The sequence below is a fragment of the Octopus sinensis genome, linkage group LG2 (genome assembly GCF_006345805.1).
Source record: "Octopus sinensis linkage group LG2, ASM634580v1, whole genome shotgun sequence".
Lineage (NCBI taxonomy): Eukaryota > Metazoa > Mollusca > Cephalopoda > Octopoda > Octopodidae > Octopus > Octopus sinensis.
This window is the reverse complement of record NC_042998.1, coordinates 68,545,242-68,571,816: the sequence shown is the minus strand read 5'-3', so window position 1 is coordinate 68,571,816 and position 26,575 is coordinate 68,545,242. Positions and strand designations below refer to the sequence as shown.

Genomic DNA, 26,575 nt, shown 5'->3' with positions numbered 1-26,575 from the left:
AAAATTTTGAAACCATTATTATTATTATTCTCTTTTACTCTTTTACTTGTATCAGTCATTTGCCTGTGGCCATGTCGGAGCACCGTCTTTAGTCGAGCTAGTCGATCCTCAGGACTTATTCTTTGGAAGCTTAGTACTTATTCTATCGGTCTCTTATGCCGAACCGCTAAGTTACGGGGACGCAAACACACCAGCATCGGTTGTCAAGCGATGTTGAGGGGACAAACACAGACACAAACATACACACACACACGCACACACATACACACATATATATATACATATATACAACGAGCTTCTTTCAGTTTCCGTCTACCAACTCCACTCACAAGGCTTTGGTCGGCCCGAGGCTATAGCAGAAGACACTTACCTAAGGTGCCACGCAGTGGGACTGAACCCGGAACCATCTGGTTCGTAACAAGCTACTTACCACACAGCCTATTATTATTATTATTATTATTATTATTATTATTATTATTAGTAGTAGTAGTAGTAGTAGTAGTAGTAGTAGTAGTAGTAGTAGTAGTAGTTGTTGTAGCGATGAAGGTTGTAGTAGTAGTGTTAGTGATGGTAGTTATGATAGTAGTAGGGTGTCCTGTCAACGAAAACTGTGTCATATATTTGTGCCATTTTCACCGCAACATAATGCGTATTATTAATTATTTTTGGAAAATCCATTAACAGCGCTTTGTTTCGTGTTGTTTTGTGGTTCGTTTCGGGTTATTTTGTGAAAAAATATGAAGGAAACAAGGCGAAAAAAATGCAAAACATTTCATCCTAACTCTCTTATAACCAAAATAAAGAATGATAAAACGAACGGAAAACAATGAATAACAACGGAAATAACTCGCATCGTTCTGATTGAATAAAAAAGAAAGTTGTTTTTCAAATATGTTTTTATAGCACATTGAAGGTTAATACACGGAGAAATGTACGTCAAAGAATTTTATGCCAATTATTTCAGTTATACTTATTAAAAAAATAACGATACACACAGAAAGAAAAAGAACGAGAAAAAAATTAAACAACTTTACATGTTTTACACAGAATTGTTCTTGCCAAAAGATACAACTGCAGAGAAATAATTTTATCATTATCTTTTAGATTTTTATTTATTTATAACTATAATTTATTATTTCTTTTATTTTTGTTCTTAATTTACCAATTTATTTTTTATATTCTTCGTCCTAATTCTTGTTCTCAGAAATGTTTAACTTTGTTTTTTAATCCACTTAACGGAAATTACGTGTCCAGAATTGTGGTGGTTATCAACAAACCACCATCGTTAATATATTTAATATACTCGATGTGATTACTTTTAATGTGTGTTGTCACGCGTGTGACTTTCAGAAGATATGAAAGGCGAAAGGATCTGGTGTGGTAGAATTTAGAATTTTTGAATATTTATTGTTCTTTAATTAAAGGCAATTATAAAATCATCTTAAACAGTTCTTGAATAATTAAGTTTATGCTTTGATTGAGAAACCGACTGGATTAGGGGTTTCAGTCATATCGTCAGGATCAGCGGTGGATGTCGGTCGAATGCGCATTATAGAAGAGACCACGCGGGTGTCACCCCATCTCAAACAGCCGTTGCTGCACCACATTTGGTTGAGATTCGTGATACAGTTACCCGACCACCATCCGCCTCGGAAATGTTGAGCGCAGTTACCACCTGACCAATCGTCGTTGTCACGATCATAAGTACTGAAGGGTTTGTCACGTGATTGATCCATAACGTCATCGGTATTGCTAGCTGTCATGTTGCCTAATTTGAGACGGAATTGGTCAGTCTCATCAGACACTGCAAAATTGTTGAACACAGCAAAATACCATTTGCCAGCGGCGCTTTTGACGTCAACTCGTAGAGTGTAGGACTGACTGAGGGTCATACGATGAAGATTTTCTAAACCAACGAAGAATTCTCCTGAGAAATTGCCGAAGCCAGAAAGGTATTCATCGAAAGATCTGAAGAATAAAAGAGAAAATAAAACACAATTAGGTTTATGGTAAGTTCTTTAATAGCATAAATAAACAACAACAGTAACAATAATAATGATGATGATGGCTCCCTTTATTGGTTAGAGGGGCCAAGACATTGTGCACTAAATCAAAAGACGAAATACAGCACACAAAAGAGTGAAGTTTGCTACTACTACTACTACTACTACTACTACTACTACTGCTGCTGCTGCTGCTGCTGCTGCTAATACTACTACTAGTAGTTGAACATGTCCCTTAGTGGCTGACGATATGTGCATCTCTAATCACAAGCAGAAGTAGTGGGGGAGTATCATAGCCGTGTGTTGATAGGAATTCTTTGGGGTTTGAATAATTCACCTCTGAAAATATGGGTGTTTCGTTCATCATCCTTAAATAACTATTATTCAAGAACCTATTGAGCGGGATGGGCTACTCGACCTGAAGAAAATTCTAACTGGGCCCCACCTGCAAGGTCATGCGCTGTTTATCTTGATATGAGATCACCATGTCGCGCACGTATGGTTGTGATGCATGTGCCTGGTGTACCCTTATCAGACGGGTAGTCATAATGGGTATATTGGGCTTCGTATATTTTACCCCAGTGTCACTTTGATGGTATGCAGTGCTCTCTCACTCAATACTACTACTACTACTACTACTACTACTACTACTAATAATAATAATAATAATAATAATAATAATAATAATAATAATAATAATAATAATATCATCATAGTCATCATCATCATCATTATTATTATTATTGAGTGAGAGAGCAGTGCATATCATCAAAGTGACACTGGGGTAAAATATACGAAGCCCAATATACCCATCATGACTACCCGTCTGATAAGGGCACACCAGGCACATGCATCACAACCATATGTACGCGACATGGTGATCTCATATCAGGATAAACAGCGCATGACCTTGGAGGTGGGGCCCAGTTAGAATTTTCTTCAGGTCGAGTAGCCCATCCCGCTCAATAGGTTCTTGAATAACAGTTATTTAAGGATGATGAACGAAACACCCATGTTTCCAAAGGTGAATCATCCAAACCTCCAAGAATTCCTTTCAACACATGGCTATGATGCTCCCCCACTACTTCTGCTCGTGATCAGAGATGCACGTATCGTCAGCCACTAAGGGACATGCTCAAATGGTTAAGGTCAAATAACTGACAAGCAAATCTGTGGTATTGAGCAGAATATTTACTGTATCATTATTATTATTATTATATTATTATTATTATTATAACTGGACTCCACCTGCAAGGTCATGCGCTGTTTATCTTGAGCAGCATGTCGCGCAAATATGGTTGCGATGCATGTACCTGCTGTGCCTGTATCGTACGTGTAGTCATGATGGGTATACTGTGCTTCGTATATTTTACCTCGGTGTCACTTTGATGGCACGCGTCACTCTCTCACTCAATAATAATAATAATAATAATAATAATAATAATAATAATAATAATATACTAGTATATTAGCACAAAAGGAGTATAATGCAGACTGCATTTCTACATTGAATATATTTGAATTTTAGTCGAGTGTTTGGGTTCAAAACAACAGAAAAGCGGTATGAAGAGGAACCAGAGGATGTGATAGAAAATGATAATTACAAGATTATGTGGAGTTTCCCCATTAAGACTGACTATACTATTGAAGCAAGAAGACCGGATCATAAAGGACAAAATGAACAGTGTCAAATCATAGATTTTGCCATTCCCTATGATAGCAGGGTCGATACCAAAGAGATCGAAAAACACTGAGAAATATCAGAATGTAGTTAAGAGACTGTGGAAGATCGAGACAATAATTATTCCTGTAGTAATCGGTGCATTTGGCACAACATCCAGAATGTTTCTTAAAAGACTGGAATAAATTGGAATTGAAACTCGCATTGTCGACCTGTAGAAAAATACGATCCTATATATGCAAGAATCCCAAGACAGATTGTTAAGATCTGAAGAGACATGTTATTACCACACATCAAAATAAAATATCTGCTAATTAAATTAGATTACACTAGCATAATAATAATCTTTTATTTACCACTAGGAGTTCATAAAAAATATTGGAACGGTACAGAATAATACAATGTGAAATTACATGAAGAATTTTGTAAAAAGTAAAAACGATATGAATATAAATTCTAACAGCGAAAAGTTCCTCAAAAGACGGAGACTTCCTAGAACTGTTCGTGGAGACCCTACAAAGCCACGGTCGTCCTGACCAGAAAGGCAAGTGGTCTTTCCACATCATCTTCATTCAGTCTACAGGTGTATGCTTAGAGTAGGCCCGTACACTCGGACCATTCTTGCCACATTTTTCTATTATAAGCACAAGACCTGAAATTTTGAGGAAGAGACAAGTCGATTACCTCGACCCCAGTGCTCAACAGGTACTTACTTCATCGACCTCGAAAGGATGAAAGGCAAAGTGAAGCCACTCGTCTGATCTTGTATGATTTCGTTATCGAAGACACTCCGGCCTTCTGACGCATTGTCTCTCTCCTCTGCCTGCCCCCTACTCAGTAGAGCTGCGTGGTATCATGCCACCCCTATTCAGGGTCTTAGGATTAGGGTTATCATTTTCTCAAAGACCAACCAAAAGTTTCCACTTCTCTGCACTGAGACAATTTCATGATAATGCGCAGCAATCACGATAAGACGTCGCACTGGCAGACTCGGTGGCACACCGAGCAAAGTATTTAGCGGTATTTCGTCTGGCTCATTACGTTCTGAGTTCAAATTCCGTCGAGGCCTACTTTGTCTTTCATCCTTTCGGGGCCGATAAAATAAGTGCCAGTTGAGTACTGGGGTCAATGCCATCACCTTTCTCGCTCCCTCGAAATCGCTGGCCTTGAGCCAAATTTGGAATCAATATTGGATATTACAGTTCTATATTTGAGAGATGAGGAATTATGTACATTATTTACATTGTTTACATTTGGCAGATATTTGTCCTCAACTTGTTTGTTGTTAACACAACATCGAAAAATACCTTAGAAATGAGAACCCAAGTTCGAAATTTCCCCAAGACACCTGATGAAGCTTGGAGGGCATATCAGCCGAAACGCTGTGTTAACAACAAACAAGATGAGGAAAAATATCCGTCAAATGTAAATAATGAATATTGGTCATCTGTAGGTAATTCTATAATACAAAGGATCTTTATTTGGAGAGGAGGTTCGTTACAGCTGTAATCGGGAGAATATGATTGGTCTGTGATGGAATGGAATTAAGGATGACATTGCAGATGCTATTGATAGGGTATGAGAAATGAAACAGCAACGATAATGAGTAACTCACGGAAATGGAGAGTCCGTAGAGAGACCAAGATAGTGACCCGTCAGATTTCTCTTGTCTTATCCAAATAATATGCGCACAAACTATCCAATATCCCTTTAGCTCACTCAAACCCTCCAGCACCAGTTTCCTCGGCCTCCGTTTACCAGGGCGCAGGCGTGGCTGCGCGGTAAGAAGTTTGCTTTCCAATCACATGGGAAGTCAAATGAACTGAGTCACTAGACTAACCTGATCGAGAAGCATTCCATCCGTGGTCAATCCGTCTTTATTGTTGCGGGCGAGGATATCTAAGACTACATTGTTTAATGTGATAGGGGTATGATTTGAGAGAGATCTGGTGGCAGTTTTTAACGGGTCAAGTGACATTTCCAGTTAATTCAGAACAGAATAAACATATAACTGAGGTACGAGTATAGATACCCCACACCCAATTCGTTACCAAAGCAACGGAATCATGAAAATCTTGCCGTAACATGAAACGTATAAATATCATGGTCATTGATTTTCGTACGATAGTAAAATCAAAGGTAAACTATGTTTCGCATTACAGAACTCAATATTGTATCAAGATTTTTCAGGAGAGATTTCTTCGTGCAGCTCTTCCGTAACGTGGTGATTCCTGTATTCTAGAAAAGCACATCTCTATGATATTCTTTTCTACTCTAGACACAAGGCCCGAAATTTTGGGGGAGAGGGTCAGTCGATTAGATCGACCCCAGTACGCAACTGGTACTTAATTTATCGACCCCGAAAGGATGAAAGGCAAGGTCGACCTCGGCGGAATTTGAACTCAAAACGTAAAACATCTCTATAATATTCTTTTCTACTCTAGGCACAAGGCCCGAAAATTTTGGGGGAGAGGGTCAGTCAATTAGATCGACCCCAGTACGCAACTGGTACTTAATTTATCGACCCCAAAAAGATCGGCGGAATTTGAACTTAGAACTTAACGGCAGACGAAATACCGATTACACCGACCCCAGTGCCTAACTAGTACTTATTTAACCGACCCCGAAAGGATGACAGGCAAAGTCGACCTCGTGGGAATTCGAACTCAGAATGTAGCGGCAGACGAAATACCTATTTCTTTACTACCCACATGAGGCTAAACACAGAGAGGACGAACAAGGACAGACAAACGGATTAAGTCGATTATATCGACCCCAGTGCGTAACTGCTACTTATTTAATCGACCCCGAAAGGATGAAAGGCAAAGTCGACCTCGGCGGAATTTGAACTCAAAATGTAACGGCAGACGAAATACGGCTACGCATTTCGCCCGGCGTGCTAACGTTTCTGCCAGCTCGCGGCCTTTATAATATTGATAAACTTTTGCTCTTATTTGATGATGTTCGAGGTCACATGGCCTCTGATCCTCGACGTTGGTTGGTCTCTTATCTCCACCACTCAGACACTTCCAACCCACTCATCCCTCCACAAATTACCACAGTCCTGTTTTTAACCATGAACTACGCCAATTCCTATTCTTTTCAACCGTAATTATATATTCGTGCGCGCACGCGTGTTGAGTTCCCAAATTAGTCATTAAACAAAACAAATGTTTCGGACACCAAGAAAAGGGGTCACCACACATTTTCATCTAATGCCAAATTTGCCACGCTATAAATGGCTAATTACAACAACAACAGCAGCAGCAAAATGAATAATAATAATCCTTTCCTGTAAATGCACCAGGCCTGAAATTTGTGGGGAGGGGACTAGTCGATTACATCGACCCCAGTGTTTCGCTGGTACTTAATTTATCGACCCCGAAAGGAAAAAAGGTAAAGTCGACCTCGGCGGAATTTGAACTCAGAACGTAGCGACGGCGAAATACAGCAAAGCATTTCGTCCAGCGTGCTAACGACTCTGCCAGTTCACCGCCTTACTACTACTACTACTACTACTACTACTACTACTAATAATAATAATAATAATAATAATAATAATGATAATAATAATAATAATAATAATAATAATAATCATAATAATGTTGAAAGTTGATATCTTTACTGTTATTCTAGTTATGTAGTGGCGCAGTGGCCCAGTGGCTAGAGCATCGGACTCGCGGTTGTAGGATCGCGGTTTCGATTCCCAGACTGGGCGTTGTGAATGTTTATTGAACGAAAACGCCTAAAGCTCCACGAGGCTCTGGCAGGGGCGGTGGCGAACCCGACTGTATTCTTTCTCTCACTCTTTCTTCCCGTTTCTGTTGTACCTGTAATACAAAGGACCAGCCTTGTCACATTCTGTGTCATGCTGAATCTCCCCAAGAACTACATTAAAAGTACACGGGTCTGTGGAGTGCTCAGCCACTTGCACGTTAATTTCACGAGCAGGCTGTTCCGTTGATCGGATCAACTGGAACCCTCGTCGTCGTGACCGACTGAGTGACACGACTGTATTTATAAATAAATAATTTGCAAGTATAGCTTATTACTAATTAGTGTTAATTAAATTTTTTATTTAACAGAATGTCACTAAATTTGTGTATAATGTGTATTTTATGTGTAAGGGCTTTCGTCATTCAAATACTCATGTTCTGGGCCAATGCGTATAGAGGAAGTTGATTCTAGTAATGGTAGTGACTATTTCAGATCTAGAATTCCTATAACATAAGATGTGAATCTCGCCCTTGTTAGGAGTCTCATGAGATTTGATGGTTGTCTTCGGCTGTTGATGATTTGCGATTTTTTAAGAATTATTTGTCGAAGATTTGATGATTAATGTGGAATTGTGAGGTATCGTTTAGCTGAATGTATGATGTTGTGATTCTTAGGATTACAAATGGAATATTTATATTTGTATATATATTTTTGCAGCCTCAGTGTGAGTACTTCTCTGTAAGGCAGAGATCGGTATTTCTTTTGCTTTGGTTATGGCAGAACTTATTAGCATTTTGGAGTAACATATTTTGTTCTACCAGTCGTTTCTCTCGTTCATTTGTGTTTGTAACTATTGAAAACATACGCTTTGTCCTATTGAATGGTATGTTTCTTTTTATGTGGGAAGGGTGGCAAGATCTCAAATGTAAACAGTGGTGTGTATCTATGTATTTTCAGTAGAGATCGGTCGTAACTGTCACATTTTATTTAATTATTAGAATTTCTAGTAAAGAGAGTTCCTTTCCATTCATTTCCATAGTGAACTTGACCGATTCATGAATGCTTCAAAATATGAAGCAGTTATCCAAGAATCTTTTCCAGTTCCTCAGTAGTTAGGTTTGGAAATGATGATAAAAAAAATCTATACCATAGACATGGCATAAAGGTTTTCTTTCAGATATCTCATTACTAGTGTCGTAAACGTTGGTGTGACTTTTGTCTCCATTGCGGCACCTGGTATTTGTATATATTTATTTGTATCAAGTATAAACTTGTATTTGAATATATCTATTTGTATCGAGTATAAACTCTTTTGAGAATCTGTCCTGAATTCCTTGAGAGTATTTCTCTGTCTGTCTGTCTGTCTCTCATATATATTTTATCTTTTGCTTGTTTCAGTCATTGGACTGCAGCTATTCTGAAACACCAATTTGAAGGGTTTAGTCGAACAAATCGACAGCCTTGTACTTATTCTATCGCTCTCTTTTATCGAACTGGTAAGTTGTTGAGACATAAACAAACCAAGCGATTGTGGGGAATCAAAAACAGACATAAGGATACACGCAAATAGAATACACACACACACGGCACTATTTGAATGTGTTTATGTGATTATAGAGAAGAAAGATGAAGGTAGTAATGGACTTTTTGTGGAATGTAGAAATAAAAACACAGATAATGTATAATAGAACGGCTGGATGGTTCAGCAGAACAGATAACTTTGTAGTAGCAGTAGACGGGACTGAGGATGTAACAGTTGATAATTCATTGTTGGTCTTGTTATTGTTGTTTAATCCCCAAGTCCGTTCTGATCCAACGGACCTATAGTCAAGGCTATTTCGGTTATTACCATCTCGTCTACGACTATATTGTTCAATGTGGTCTTCCAGTATTAAGGTGGTAGTATGTGATATGAAGGAGTTTGGTTTCTATTTCGTTCAGTTCGTAGAGGCACACTCATTGGTTCACCTATTGCTGCTGCTGTTGTTGTTGTTGTTTAATTTCGCATCAACCCTGATTAAACAATCTTATGCTTAAAAATGCTCCACCCGTGACCATTCTGTCTATTTAAAGCTTAATGTATTTAGGATTACTCTATCCTGGATACACACATCACTTTCCCGAATTGTGAGTTGATTACTATTTCTAGCAGAAGGGACGACCACATGGAAGCCTCCTTTGTTATTGTTATTATTGCTGTGTAGTCCCAGTTCAGTTATGTTTCAGCCGGTTTGAGGCACGCACTTGGTCGACCGAATAATTAGGCCATGATACACGTTTCTCTTGCATCCAGACATAACTAGGAACACTATTTCTGGTTTTGTTTACGTCATTCGACCAGCATCCACATTATGAACATTCCTACTTTTCAGACATATATTTAGGACTATTTTATCGAATTTATACATTTTTAAGACAATGGGCTTCATTTAAACGAGTTTTCACTGTTAATCGCCGCAGATCAAATCACTTTATACAATTTCCTTCATTGGTAATAATTAGTAAGAAGTTGTGTAGAGACGCGTAATATACAAAATATCCATTTTTCGTTTAAGGATAATATGATCCCCACTTTAGGTAATTTTGCAGCGCTTACAAGCATTTGAGCCGGTTACATACATTTGAGCCGGTTACAAGCATTTGAGCTGGTTACAAGCATTTAAGCCAGTTACAAGCATTTGAGACGATTACAATCATTTGAGCCAGTTACAAGCATTTGAGCCGGTTGCAAGCAATTGAGACGGTTACAAGCATTTGAGCCGGTTACAAGCATTTGACCCGGTCACAAGCATCTGAGACGGTTACAAGCATTTGAGACGGTTACTAGCATTTGAGACGGTTACATACATTTGAGCCGGTTAGAAGCATTTCAGACGGTTACAAGCATTTGAGTCGGTTACGAGCATTTGAGCCAGTTAGAAGTATTTGAGCCAGTTACAAGCACTTGAGCCGGTTACAAGCATTTGAGCCGGTTACAAGCATTTGAGCCGGTTACAAGCATTTGAGCCAGTTAAAAGTATTTGAGCCGGTTACAAGCATTTGAGCCGGTTACAAGCATTTGAGCCAGCTACAAGCATTTGAGTCAGTTAGAAGCATTTGCACCAGTTACAAGCATTTGAGCTGGTTACAAGCATTTGAGCCGGTTATGAAACTTAAGTGGCAGATAGTTTCATATATTCATGTCAGCTACGTATAATTTATATAATTTATATCTACTGCTAAATTTACTGGCTATTTAAGCCATGTGTTCTTGGATAGTTAATGGGTTGGATGTGATACTGAAGAATGAGCAAGAACTCCTGAAATATCCATATACACCAATTATATATATATATAATTATTCAATATGTGACCGCGTGTGTATCGTTGGCCATTTTTTTCTCCGTCTTTCCTTCCTTGGATCTTTCCTTTTCCTATAACTCCGCTCGAAACGTTATTTCCTCCTTTTTTCTTTCCTTTCCTGGGCGGTATACTTGTTCCACGTCCTCGCGTTGTTTGTTTTCAGGCTTGGATTAACTATATATATATATATATATATATATATATATATATATATATATATATATATATATATAGGTAGATACATATGCATGTACATTCATATATGTATATATGAAGTTACGTAGCCTAGTGGTTAGAGCACTGCACTCAAGATCATTAGATCGTGGTTTCGATTCCAGGACAGGGCAGCGCATTGTGTTCTTGAGCAAAACACTTCATTTCATGTTGCTCCAGTCCACTCAGCTGTAAACGAGGAACCCTGTGACGGACTACCCTTCCGATCAGAGGTAGATATTGGCCTACTCGTGTAACCAGCGGCGGGTGGCATCATTCGAAAGCTAAAACGATGTGAAGCGTATTGTGTTGCTGAGGCGTAGAGTTCATGTTTGGAGGTTCAGTAGGAATACAAGTTCACATGTGGTCCCCGGTCACATGCATATACACTTAGGGATAACACAATCCGTACTCTGGGTGATTTTGCAGCGCTTAGAGGTATTTGAGCCAATTACATACATTTTAACCGGTTACTAGCATTTGAGACGGTTACAAGCTTTTGAACCGGTTACAAGCATTTGAGCCAGTTACAAGCATTTGAGCCGGTTACACGCATTTGAGCCGGTTACAAGCATTTGAGCCAGTTACAAGCTTTTGAACCGGTTACAAGCATTTGAGCCGGTTACAAGCATTTGAACCGGTTACAAGCATTTGAGCCGATTACAAGCATTTGAACCAGTTACAAGCATTTGAACCAGTTACAAGCATTTGAGCCGGTTACAATCATTTGAATCGGTTACAAGCATTTGAGCTGGTTACAAGCATTTGAGACGGTTACAAGCTTTTGAGCCGGTTACAAGCATTTGAGCCATCCCTTCGGCTTCAGAATAATTTCCACCCTTCCTCTCACTAACCTCGTATGTTCTGAAATATAGATAGAAGTCATGGGCGCTGCAAGTTCCACCGTTATTAAGCAAAAAAAAAACACAAATTAGACTAATTAGTTGTCTACTACCTCCAACCAGGCCGACTCCACTCAACAGCACACACAACTCTTGTTTACCGTCAAACCTAGTCCCAACTTTAGGCCACACTGTACCCCTTCATGTTTAATACTTATGTGACGAGTGTGTTTGCTATAATGATGGTGAGTAGAACATTTAATGGAAAATTTTTTGGTCTTTTACAAATAATAACAGCAATAATTTCCTTCTAGGAAATATACTGTTTTGAATTTCTGACAAGCTTACTGGAAACTATTGTGCTATATTCATGATAACAGAGATTTCTGTCGACTATCTGCTATCTGCTATTCTCATTGACGAGAATGGGGACACAACGTGCAGCTGCCCCTACATTTTACAATTTACGCCGAAAGCGGCCTTTTTATAGGGTACAAGAAAAAAGTTCTAGAAAATTGAATCACGCGATTAGTTGCTTAAAAGACCGATCACGGGAAACTACTGTTGTTTGATCGGGAAGCATGATCGTCTACTTAGCGGTTTGGTTTTGAATCACCACTACACTTCTGTGACAGAGTATCAGCAGGAATTCCCTCCATGCCCAAGTTTTATCCTACAGACTTGGATTTATAGAAGTTGGAGCTGAACAAAGGAACCCGTGGAGGTTACAGGCACTGGCTTTTCAGTAAAACCATAAATACGTTCACCGTTACAGATCTTACACAGACATAAAACATTATAGATTTTACATAAACCACCCGTTGATTTTATATAAACCATCGTAGATCTTAAGTAAACTATTATACGGAATCTCTCGTTGAAGACGACATGTGAATGTTCAGTTTTTGCTGGGCAACTTGCACAGATGATTTGTTTATAGTGATCCAATTTTTGTGCAGTGCATTAGCTCACTCTCTCTACCAAATTGACATTACTTGTACAGATGCAGAAGTATGTCACGTATCATGTGTCGAAATGATCGCGAAGTAACGCGAAAAGAAATGTTTTGCTCAAGAACACAGCGCGCCGCCAGGTCCGCGAATCGAAACTACGATCTAACCCTGACCCAAGCGAGAGTACAACGCCCTAACCACTAGGCCACATAAGCCATTACAGATGTTACGTATACCAATGTGATGTACATTGACCATTGTAGATCTGTGTACATCATTGTTTTATTCTTTTATTCTTTTACTTGTTTCAGCCATTTGACCGTGGCCATGCTGGAGCACCACCTTTAGCAGAACAAATTAACCCCAAGACTTATTCTTTGTAAGCCTAGTACTTATTCTATCAGTTATTTTTGCCGAACCGCTAAGTTACAGGGACGTAAACACATAAACACTAGCAGTCAAGCGATGGTGGGGGTAAACGCACAAACACGCGAGTGCGCGCGCACGCATACACACACACACACACACACTCACACACACACTCACACACACACACACACACACACACACACACACACACGACGAGCTTCTTTCAGCTTCCATCTACGAAATCCACTAACAAGGCTTTGGTCGGTTTGAGGCTATAATAGAAGGCACGTGCCCAATATGCCACGCAGTGGGACTGAACCCGGAACCTTGCGGTTGGGAAGCAAGCTTCTTGCCACACATCCACTCCTGCGACTATAAATTATATGCTAACTGTTACAGCTCTTACCTGTGGAAATTTTCTGATCCATCGAAACGTCTTTGTATGACAGTCCAGCCGTCAACACAAAGCAAATGAACTTTGTATGGTGATCCAACAGGATGAATTAAATAGACTCCAGGTTTCTTGTGGTCCTTTTTAAAAGCATCTGAGCAATCTGAAACGAAAATAGAGAATTCGTTAAACATCAGAGATGAAAGCGACCGCGTTAAATGGCGAAGAATAAACATGCAAAAGGGGTTAGTATGGTTAAAATTAGTTGGTAGAAGGGCTTGTGTATTCTTTCGTCAGACGGTGAACCAGAAAAGAAAACAGCTATGTCGTTATTTTGGTTGTTATTGAAAAAGTCACATGGAATGATTAATTTGAGACGAATGGATGGATGCAGACGACTGTGACGTGTAAGAAGAGACAATAACTGGTTGATACTCTTGAACAGAGAGTACAACATCGGGGCTCTTTTGATATTAATAGACAAATAAAGTAAATAAGTTTTGAGTTAATTTTATATAAAGTACTTCGGACTTGTTTGATTTTTATGAATGTCTCTCTCTCTCTCTCTCTCTCTCTCCATATATATATATATATCATGTATGTATGTATGTATGTATGTATGTATGTATGTATGTATGTATGTATGTATGTATGTATGCATACATGTATTATGTATGTGTGTATGTGCGTGTGTGTACACAAGCTGACGCCCATTTGTTTGTTTGAGTGTGTGTGTGTGTATGTGTGTGTACCCACATATAGATATCTTGTCTAGCGTGGGATCTGCCCTTGAGTAGGTCCTCTGTATATGAACCTTCTCCAGCAATCTCTATACAACCTGAGAAGGCTCATTGATCCATATACATACAGCATACATATATACATGCACGTACGCGTACACATACACACACACAAACACAAACACATGCACACACCGACTTAAGACATCATCATCATCATCATCATCATCACAACTTACTGCTGCTTTTTGTCCCTTCTTTTAACCTTTATCTGACAAGCAACGTATGCATTAAATTCATTAAATATCAAATTTGATATTTGGGTATTGAGGTATCGTAACTATTTTAAGGCATAAATTTTACAATTAAATAAAGCTTAGATATGTTTCGACTAAAGATTGGTCCAGGCCATGTCTAAGTTAATAACACCACCTGAATGGATTATCTAAATACTTTTAAAGTCAAGTTTTGTGGTATCATGGTCCATTCGAATAGGGAGTTCTTGTTGAGTGAGTTGTATCCAGGTATGGGTGGCTTATCTGGTATTCCTCGAAGAAATTTGTCCAGAATCCGTTTAAAGGTGATGGGATCCTTTTCTTCTTTGATCTCTTTCGGGACAATGTTAAACAGAGCAGGTCCTGTTGAGGAAAAGAAATTATGTCGCAGTCTACATATATGTTGTGATCCTGAATTAGGCAGGGGACGTATAGCCCGTGGTCCCAGTCTTGAGTGAACCTCGAAGCTAATGTTCAGATCGTTTGGGCAATGCTGGCGGTATATTCTCCACATCATGCAATTGATGTACCGCTCGCGGCGGCGCTGGAGAGAGTAGAGTTTCAAGGCTTTAAGGCGGTCCCAGTAATCGAAATCAGTCAGGCCCTTAATTCGTTTAGTGAATGTCCTCTGGAGTGATTCAATTTTTAATTTTATTACACACCTACGCAAAAGAAAATTGAAAACAGAAAAGAAAAAACGATTCTGACCTCAGAAATTTAATATTTAAGTCGCCAAATAACATAAAACGGGAGAGACAAGCATATCAACGTAACCATCTCTCATTGATAGACTAAATTATAGTAAAGGGAGATAACTATGTAATTTTCTTTTGTATTACAAAAGTTATCTCACCTGGAAACAACAACAACAACAACTGAAATTGCTTAGTCAAGATATGACCACATGTAGAGGTCAAATAACAAGATTGTATTCACATGTAGAGATCAAATGGCTGGAATGTAACCACATGTAGATGTCAAATAACAAGAATGTATTCACATTTAGAGATCAAATAGCTGGAATGTAACCAGATGTAGAGGCCAAATAACAAGATTGTATTTACATGTAGAGATTAAGTGACTGGAACGCCACATATAGAGGTCATAGTGTAACCATATGTTATGGTCAAATAGCCCAAATATTGGTTCAGCAAATGGGGGAGACATTTTGTGGTCTCTTGACCTGGTAGAAATAGCAGTCAAAATACCTTTCCTGTTACATGTTACCATATACAAAGAAGGAAATATTAAACAATATTCTGTTGTATCTGCGGAGAGTCATTCTCTTTTGGTGCCTTATTATTTAACACACTCACCGGTAAAATTTCCACTCATTTACTTATTTATTTTTCTAAAATTTTCGTTGCGTCTTGCAACCTTTACAATAGTCGTTGAAAAGGTTGCAAGACTCAACGAAAATTTTAGAAAAATAAAGGATGAAATGAGTGAAAATTTTACCGGTGTGTGTGTTAAATTATAAGGCACCAAAAGAGAATTATCTCCCCAGACACAACAGAATATGCTTCAACACACGAACTCACATAAAGAATCTTGCAAACCAAATCCAAGCAATATAATCCTTGATAATAATAATAATAATAATAATAATAATAATAATAATAATAATAATAATAATAATAATAAAAATAATAAAGGCCATTGATGGCTGGAACATCTTTCTTTGATCATCGGATGATAAATCAGGGTTGACTTAACAGTAGCAATAACTACAACAGCAGCAGCTGTGGAGGCGCAATGTCCCAGTGGTTAGGACAGTGGACTCGCGGTCGTAAGACCGTGGTTTCGATCCCAGACCGGGCATTGTGAGTGTTTATTGAGCAAAAACACCTAAGCTCCACGAGGCTTCGGCGTGGGGTGGGGTGAACCCCGCTGTACTTTTTCACCACAACTTTCTCTCACTCTTCTTTTCTTTATGAAGGTATCTTTTATCTTTTAATTGCTTCAGTCAATTGAATTTTTAGTTGAATGAATCGACCTCAGCACTTTTTTTAAAGCCTGGTTCTTTCGGTCTCTTTTGCCAAACTGCTAAGTTACAGGGACCTAAACACATTAATACCGCTTGTCAGCTGGGGAGGGGGAATACAGACACAAAGACACACACTCACACACTTTTAAGTATATATGTTGATATACAACAGGCTTCTTTTAGTTTCCGTCTACGAAATCCACTTACAAGGCTTTGGTTGGTTCGAGGCTATAACAAGACACCCAAAGTGTCATGCAGTGGGACTGAACCGGGAACCATGTGGTTGGGAAGCAAACTTCATACCACACAGCCACGCCTGTATATTAAAGGTGTGTTAATAAACACTTCTTTGCAGGTGTATAATCAGGGTGTGTTAATACACTTCTTAGATATGTTAATATACATTGGGAGTGTATATTGAAGGTGTGTTAATCACTTCATGGTAACAGGTGTATATTCCAGGTGCGTGATACGCATCAACTTCACAGGTATATATAAAGGCTGCGTTAATATACACTTCATCTTAACGAGTGTATATTAATTCTGTGCTACTGACCTCAGTGAAGTCTGAACTCACATCACAGAAAGTAGGAACAAATACCGCCAGGTATATTCAATTCTACCCTCCAACGACTCTGTCAATAATACATCTGTAATATAGAAGTGTCTCGAACACACGCTTCCTCCTATCTACCTGTAATTAGGGAATCACTACGTGGTTGCTCTATCTGATGGGAAATAGCGGCTAAATTTCACTCAAATCACACTGAAACCTCAATGTCGTTGAAAAATAAGATGTGATAGTCACGACTGGAAAGCGTTGGATAATAGGTCTGTAGAATCATTGGCTAATCATAGGTTGTTGTTTAGCCCATGGCTAAAGGGCTAACCAACAGCAACAATAACGACGTGACTTCATCATATAAAAAGACCTTTACCTAGTTGTTTGTTCTGCTAGAAATAGAAACCAAATCTACCTTCAAGCAAATGTTATAAATTAAGATACACTGTTGTCTTTTTAGATACAGACTGGATAGTCATGGCTAGAGCATCGTTTGCCAGAAGTTTAGTCAATCTAGATTGGTGGAGTCGAACAACAACAACAACATAATAGCGTTAACAAGAATAACAATGATAACGTTAATAGCAGCAGCAGCAGCGATGTCGATATGTGACTATTTTTCTATGAAAATGATCTAATATAGCAATAAGTGAACAATAGCGTCGTTAGTAAGAGGCTTTCAACGGAGCACGCTACTGGCTCAAACCAAAAACTTAGCCGTTTAGCATTTAAGCCAGCCATATCTGGTCAAAGTATTAAACCTGTTTTATGTTCAAACTGACCAGATTTGCCTCATCACACCTACCCTACAATGCCATTCTAAAAATAAACAATTACGTCATCAAGATCTCAAAGCTAATGGATAATACATGAGTAATCCGAAACAATATGAATTAATAAGCATTATATTTGACAGAATAATCTGGATGCGAAAGGATCGACCTCAATTAAGATTTCAACCTGAGTGGACAATGGTCAGCTGTACGAAGAGGGGGGGACACGAACCCTTGTTTTCGAGGAAAGGGACAATATTCAAGCAGCTCTAACGTTTGAGTTCATTAAGGCGCTGAGCTGGCAGAAACATTAGCACGCTGGGCGAAATGCTTAACGGTATTTCGTCTGTCGTTACGTTCTGAGTTCAAATTCCGCCGAGGTCGACTTTGCCTTTCATCCTTTCAGGGTCGATAAATTAAGTACCAGTTATGCACTGGGGGCGATATAATCGACTTAATCCGTTTGTCTGTCCTTGTTTGTCCTCTTTGTGTTTATCCCCTTGTGGGTAGTAAAGAAATAAGTATTTCGTCTATCTTTACGTTCTGAGTTCGAATTCCACCGAGGCCGACTTTTCCTTTCATCCTTTCGGGGTCAATAAATTAAGTACCAGTTGGTTACTGGGTTCGATCTAATCGACTGGACCCCTCTCCCCAAACTTTAGGCCTTATGCCTAGAGTAGAAAAGAATTTTTGAGTCCATTTATTTATATTTTGTCCTTTGCTTGTTTCAGTCACTGGACTGCGGCCATGCTGGGGCTCCACTTCTGAGAGCTTAGCCCAATAGATCGAGCCTAGTACGTATTTCTTCTTAAAGCCTGGTACTTGCACTATCGGTTTCTTTATGCCGAACAGCTACGTGAAGAAGACGTAAACAAACCAACACTGGTTGTCAAGCGGTAGTGGTGGTGAGAGAAAAAAGAAAACGAAGAAGACAACGAGACACTACCAGAATCATACCATTTTGTGTGGAGAAATTATTAGATGCAATGGGCCACCATAAGTCTAAGCCAAATAGAATTGAGAAGTTAGCGACACTAGATATTACTTATCTCCTCATGGTGGTTCACTGATTCTAAAAAAGTAAAATGAAAGTGCAAGGAGAGGATATGATTTGCTTGGGGGCGGAGACCAGTTTAAATAGTACAATGGAGCAACTAGAAACTTGTACACAACAACCTGTGTCTGAAATTGGCAAGGCTATGTGCGTAATTGGAACAACATTAAATTAACATAACCATCTGTAGACCATACTGGATGTATAAATAAACTCCTTAGAACGTCATGACGCTGTGCTTCTTATCTGAGATAAAATCTCTTCATAGAATTTGTAATAAACTCACAATATGTATGTATGTATGTATGTATGTATGTATGTATGTATGTATGTATGTATGTATGTATGTATGTATGCATGCATGCATTTAGTGGGACTCACAAGGAACAAAACCTGTCAAAGGGCAGATGAATTCATAAGAGTCAACGGCCATCCAACAGCTGCGAGTGAGAGACCCATCTCTCGAGAAGGAAAAAAAATTCCGAAATAACATACGTTTCGTTGCGAAATCGGAGATCTTTCTCTTCTTTCTGAGCGACTTGGCTCTGTAAGTGGTGGTGGTGGTGAGAGTCTTAGTGGCGTTGTGTAAGCTGTTATTGACTTCACATTTTAACACGAGCATTACTGACAGCTGTTATCCTTAATATCTAAGATAAGACTATTTGTCTTATCCTAGATATGTCTTACCTTACGCGCTGACAGCCATATATATATATATATATATATATATATATATATATATATATATATATATATACGTGTGTGTGTGTGTGCGTGCGTATGTGTGTACATACGTACATACTGACATTCACACAAACATGCATACATAGCCGTCACTTGCAAGCGAGCGAGATTTGATTATATGTATCGTGCTATCGTTAATTATATCGAGTGCCTATACAATCATTAACAGACAAAGACACCCATCCCATTTCCATCTCGAACATCCAGACTATGGCAGCTGAAAAACGAGATAGAGACAGAGAAAGAGAAAGAGAGAAAGAGACACAGACAGACAGACAGAACTTCTTCAGTGCTCGGCTGGTAGCTGTTTCAGCTGAGTAGACTTACGCAACAGTGTAATGAAGAGTCTTGCTAAGGACGCAATGCATCAGCCAGTCCGTCACAGATTGTTATATTGAAGAGAGCGAATTATTAATTAGTGACGAAGGGGGATAACTTTGTTTGTCGGTTGACAGCTTTTAGATTTTACTGAAAATGTGGAAGTTAAAACTTCGAAATTCTCGTCGGAGTCAAATATTCAAACAAAAATGAGCTGAGAAAAATAACTGAAAATGGCCAGTGGAATGTACGAGATCTGATCAAAAAGTATTGGAATAGGTGATATAAAAAGAAAACTATGACACATATGAATTTGACATTTAATCTCCTCCGAAGTAGTCCCTTTCTGAAGCCGAGCACTTTATCCAGCATCGTTGCCATTGATGGAATCATTCCTGGAACTCCTTTATTGGGATAGAGAGCTGCTGCCTCGTCGCATTTTCTTCGATTTCCTCGTCGTCTTAAAATCTTACAGTTCTATATTTAAGAGATGAGGAATTATGTACGTTATTTACATTATTTACATTTGACGGATATTTGTCCTCGTCTTGTTTGTTGTTAAACACAACATTTCGGCTGATATACCCTCCAGCTTTCATCGGGTGCCTTGGGGAAATTTCGAATCTGGGTTTTCATTCCTAAGATCTTAAAATTTTGTTGGGGGTCTTCCACTGTGAAGACTGAGCCTTTGGCTTTGGAATCATAGCCATAGAACCACGATTTATCAACTGTTATGACCGTTTCAAAATTTTTTCGTCTTCCTTGACACGGGGAGATCCTGCACAACTGAAACCTGATCTTCTTTACGAGAAGACCATACTCTACACGCTTTACTTCCAAACACTGCTATGATCACCAAAAATGGGCGAAAACGTTATAACATAGTGTGCATGTGTGACAGAGTTCAAGGTCAATCTGTGTCAAGTGGCTTCACTCTGTGTTCTGTAGCTCTGTTACCATAACAACAGTCCCGATACTTTTTGATTACACCTCATATTTGAGCAACATAGACAAATACAGCTATATGAAATACCATACAAACTGAATTCTTGATTTATTAATAGATGATGTGTCATAATTACCAAATGACAATTATGACCACCTCCACTTGAGAAGGGGAGATAATATTAAGATTCAATAACTCTCCAAAACGGACATGCCACCAAGAAAACAGACAGTCTTATTATCTAGAGATAAGAGGACAGTTGTGGACTCCTGTTTTTCGCTCAAAAGCCTTTGCCAGTATGACATTTGTCCGACTTTATGTTTAGTAGCCAAGGGACAGACTTATACGAGATGAAAAGTAGATTTAAATGAATAGAAAGGTATTTCAAAGGTGTTGGTTGAAAACCTAATTAAAGTTAGGGATACACGAGTCAAACTGTATAAAAGAACACTGAAGTAGAGACCTAAAAATATGAAAAAAAAACAACAGACTTTTCCGAGTTCATGAGCGAATTGAAGTGTATATGGATGCTACGATGATTTGGGCTTAGTATAATAATAATAATAATAATAATAATAATAATAATAATAATAATAATAATAACAACAACAACAATACCCTTCTAATGGAGTATTGACCATAAACAATATTAATATCAACTGCAGCATTTTCCAAGGTGACTCATTTTCTCTTCTAATTTTTTGCATAGCCCTAATGCCCTTTACAAGTGAACTTAACAGAAAAGCGTATGGGTATAAAATTGGCGACGAGAAAATAAGTCATCTATTTTATATGGGTGACTATGGCAAAGTCGATAATAAACTTGAAGGACTATTACGTACTATGAAAGCATTCAGTGATGACATCGGGATGGAATTTGGTCGTGATAAGTGTGCCAAGGCTACTTTCCAGAAAGGTAAATTGAAGACCTTACATTCAGTGGTGTTAGATGCTGACACAATGATAAAAGAACTCGAGCAGGAACAAACTTAGAAATATAACGGAATAAGTGAGGGCTCTGGCATTCAGCACGCAAGTATGAGCAGTCCTAAAATCCTATTTGAATGCACGTAACAAGGTGTTAGCTATAAATTCTTTAGCAGTTGCAGTTGTTATTTACAATTTCAATGTGTTGAACTGGAATATGAACGAAATAAGGAAGATTGAGAGAAGAATCCGTAAGATGCTGACTTGTAATAAGTTGCATCACCCATAGGCAGATGCAGATCGTCTTTACCTGACCAGAACCTATTGAGGTCGATCTAATTTGAAATCTGTGACAAAGCCACTGCAATTGGACTGGCAAAATATCTTGAAACATGTAACGACTGGATGTTAAAACTCGTTGGAAACAACGAGAAACGTAAGAAGCATCATTCTGTTATAAAGCAAACAATTTACTAGTGAGTTCATGCATAGAAAAACAGTGTGGGAGAATAAAGAAAGAAGGAAGGAAGGAAGGAATTGGAGACGATGTAAAATAAGTGTGAAAGAAAGTTTGACAGATGAAAAGGAAGAATGTTTCTCTCGCATTTCTAAAATTACATGATTAAATGGAGTGACTGGAGCAGCAAAGAGGATTCCTGAGGTTGCAGAGAACCGCTTGGTGGCTTTTGATAAAAGAGGGTAGATTTGGTTCGTTACTGCTATAGGGATTAAGCGGGGCGAAGGTGGAGGAAGGGAGACGATGTTGAAAGCCCTACAAACATCAGTGAGGATGTATCCCATAGAATCAGCGAGATGTATCTTCGAACAATATATATATATATTTATTTATTTATTTATTTATTTATATATATATATTATATGTATAGGCGCAGGAGTGGCTGTGTGGTAAGTAGCTTGTCTACCAACCACATGGCTCCGGGTTCAGTCCCATTGCGTAGCACCTTGGGCAGGTGTCTTCTACTATAGCCTCGGGCCGACCAAAGCCTTGTGAGTGGATTTGGTAGACGGAAACTGAAAGAAGCCCGTCGTATATATGTATATATATATATATATATATATATATATTATATATATATATATATATAATATATATATATATATGCGTGTGTGTGTTTGTGTGTCTGTATTTGTCCCCTAGCATTGCTTGACAACCGATGGTGGTGTGTTTATGTCCCCGTTACTTAGTGGTTCGGTAAAAGATACCGATAGAATAAGTACTGGGATTACAAAAGAATAAGTCCCGATTAAAGGCGGTGCTCCAGCATGGCCGCAGTCAAATGACTGAAACAAGTAATAGAGTAAAGAGTATATATATATATATATATATATATATATATATGTATCTCTCTTTAATCTTTACTCTTGTACTTTTTCAGTCATTTGACTGCGGCCATGCTGGAGCACCGTCGAGGAAATTGGTCCCATGATTTATTCTTTGTAAGCCTAGTACTTATTCTAGTGGTCTCTTTCGCCGAACCGCTAGGTTACGGGGACGTAAACACACCACTATCGGTTGTCAAGCGATGTGGGGGGGGGGGGGGTGACACAAACACAGACACAAACATATAGACACACATACGTATATATATATATATATATATATATATATAATATATATATATATATATATCTTTTAACTCTTCTGAATATTCAACAAGGGCGTGAAACAAGAATTACCATTCCTACGCGTATGTAATTTACTTCGCCCGGTCAACAGACATGAGGCTGGCATATTTACATACATACATACATACATACATACATACATATACACATACATACATACATACATACATACATACATACATACATACATACATACACACACACATTAACATACATACACAGACACACACGCGCGCACACATACACACGCGCACTCTCTCTCTCTCTCACACACACACATATATACTACAAATACATATCTGTAAATAATAATAGTATTTTTAATAGCTTAAAGCATATAGCAATATACGTATATACATCCAATAATATATATAGATATATAATATATATATATACATATATATATACATATACGTACATATATACATATAAATGCACGTATATATGTATATATTTATACGTATAATTACATATAAACAAAAATATACAAAGATATATATATATATATATATATATGCACACACACACATATATATATATGAATATACATATATGTTAAAGAGAAAGAGGGAGAGAAAGAGGGAGAGAGAAAGAAAGAGAGAGAGAAAGTGAGAATGAAGGAGGCCTCTAGTTGCTAGATCTCATAAAAATACCAATCAGATCTCTTGCAAATCAAATCCTACCTCGACCTGCTAGAAATAGCTGTCAAATCTCCCTCAGATTGAAAGGACATTTTAAATCACATGATCTTACGTGCATAAAATAGGAAGTTTTATATCAAATTTTGTTTTGGACGTGTTTCTGTAGATTCTGTTCAGCAGGATCGAAACCTGAACGACGCATTTGCAAAAGCGAACTTCTTAACTATACACCCATGCCTACGTCTACCTTGACTGTGTGTCCTATGCATGAATAAAAATTCGGGGTGTGGGTGGTGGAAATGGAGTTGATTAAAGGTCTGGAGAAGAGCAGGGCTTAACAACAACAACAACTGCAACGGCAACAACAAAAACCGAAACAGCAGTAACGACAACAGCAACAACAAAAACCGAAACAGCTGTAACGACAACAACAGCAGCCACAATAACAACAACAACAATACCACCAGCAACAACAAAAACAACAGCAACAAATATAACCACTACCATCACCACCACCGCCGCCGCCGCCAATATCACCAATATACAAGAATGCTATGACCATCACTACTTACCTTTATGCGTGTTTCCGATATTCTCTTTGTCGGGCCAAGCAAATTTTTTCTTGAGAGCTTTGACGTTGATTTTATGTTCAGCAATCGATTCCTGAGCCAACTTGATTTTACCATTGGCGTCGATGACTTTGAGAAACAGTTCGTGGTTCTCTTTCTTGAGTTTGTTAATTTGCAGACCAAGAATGGTTAATCCTCGCTTCCAGTAACCTTTACATTGGTAGCGCTTCTCTTCGACGCTAAATACGTCTACACAAGGCTCTTCCGTTGTGGTGATAATTCTCCTTGGTGTTGTGGTGGTAATTATCTTTGGTGTTGTGGTGGTAACTATCTTTGGTGTTGTAGTGGTAACTATCTTTGGTGTTGTAGTGGTAACTACCTTAGGTGTTGTAGTGGTAACTACCTTTGGAGTGGTTGTAGTAACAACCTTTGGGGCAGCGGTAGTAACTTTCTTCGGAGCTTTTGTACCTTTCTTGCGCGGCTTCTTCGGTTTCCTTCGTGGTTTTTTCTTCGGTTTCTTTGGAGATTTCGTGCCACGTTTCGGAGCATCAGTCGTTACTGCTGCTGCTGGTGATGGCTGAGCTGTAGCTGAGCCGGCATCGTTTTCGGGTAGAGCTACTGGTGCATCAACGTTCGTTTTTTTCTCAACTGGTTCATCCGATTCCGGTTCGGGTATTGATATCGGATCGCCTTTTGGGTCCACTTTTCCAAGTTCACTTTCTTCTTTTTCTTCTGCCTCTGCCGCTTTTTTATCTTCTTCTTTCTCTACTTCTACAGCTTTTTCCTCTTTTACTTCTTCCGCTTCGACCACTTTTTTATCTTCTTCTTTCTCTACTTCTACGGCCTTTTCCTCTTTTTCTTCCTCTATTTCTTCCGCTTCTGTCGCTTTTTTATCTTCTTCTTTCTCTACTTCTACGGCCTTTTCTTCTTTTTCTTCCTCTATTTCTTCCGCTTTTTTATCTTCTTCTTTTTCTACTTCTACGGCTTTTTCCTCTTCTATTTCTTCTTCCGCTTTTTTATCTCCTTCTATCTCTACTTCAACTGGTTTTTCTGTTATTACTTTTATCTCTTCTTCTTTTACTTCAGCTACCGCTTCTACTACTTCTGTTTCTTCTTCTTCTTCTTCTTCTTCTTCTTCTTCTTCTTCTTCTTCTACCGATTCTTCTGCTTCTGTCACTGCTTCATTTACTTCAGCCGATTCTTCTTTAACCACCTCTGTTACTTCTTTTTCTCCATCTTTCTTATCTTCACTTTCTACTTTCGGCTCTTTCTTTTCTTCAGTGGATTCCGTCACTCCAATATCTCCATTTGCCTCCAACGGTGCACCATCTAACGGAGCCCCAGTGGGAATAACGTCCAGCTCAACATTTTCAGGTTCGGGGGTTATTATCGATTCCGAAGTATCCAAAACATCCTGTGAATAACTAAATTGGGGGGTTATCAAAAAAATTAATGCAACGCAAACTAGTTGCCAAAAACTAAAGCAGAACCGCATTTCTATCACAGACATAAGCTTTCGAAATCCACCGCCGGCCACCACACCACCATTGAGCTATAACAGCCGCCGGTTTTGACTAACAAAAGATAGCGCAAGGGAAAAAAGACCACGCCCTTCTTATGCATGAAAGCACGAAACACGTGTAAGAGGGTTGGACCAATAAGAGGGCGGAGTTTTATTCCATGAAAGAATTATAAGGGCAAGAAAGAAAAAAAATCAGCAGCTCTGTCTTGAATATATTAAATAACTTAGGGCGGGGTTTCACAAAAGGGCAAAGGAAAAGATAAACGAAAAATAATAAATAAATAAATTGTTTATTTTGCTGATATAGGCGCATGCATGGTTAAGATCTCGCTTTGTAATCACTTGGTTTCAGGTTCGGT

At 38.6% G+C, this 26,575-nt stretch overlaps 1 protein-coding gene across 1 annotated transcript; it reads right to left on the bottom strand.

Moving 5' to 3' along the window:
- Nucleotides 1–1,144: 1,144 nt before the first annotated feature.
- LOC115224852 (fibrinogen alpha chain) lies at nucleotides 1,145–26,284 on the bottom strand. Its single transcript, XM_029795801.2, has 3 exons — nucleotides 24,698–26,284; nucleotides 13,527–13,674; nucleotides 1,145–1,968 (listed from the first exon to the last, which is right to left on the bottom strand). The coding sequence occupies exons 1-3, from the start codon at nucleotides 26,202–26,204 to the stop codon at nucleotides 1,467–1,469; spliced, it is 2,157 nt and encodes a 718-aa protein (XP_029651661.2). The 5' UTR covers nucleotides 26,205–26,284; the 3' UTR covers nucleotides 1,145–1,466.
- Between the last annotated feature and the right edge of the window lie 291 nt (nucleotides 26,285–26,575).

Excerpts from the sequence above, each read along its gene's own strand:
- LOC115224852 (XM_029795801.2), bottom strand. The coding sequence starts at position 26,204 with ATGTCTGTGATAGAAATGCGGTTCTGCTTTAGTTTTTGGCAACTAGTT. Across the intron at positions 13,675-24,697 it reads TATCGGAAACACGCATAAAG|ATTGCTCAGATGCTTTTAAA; the intron begins GTAAGTAGTGAT and ends TTTTCGTTTCAG. Across the intron at positions 1,969-13,526 it reads GGATCAGAAAATTTCCACAG|ATCTTTCGATGAATACCTTT; the intron begins GTAAGAGCTGTA and ends TTTATTCTTCAG.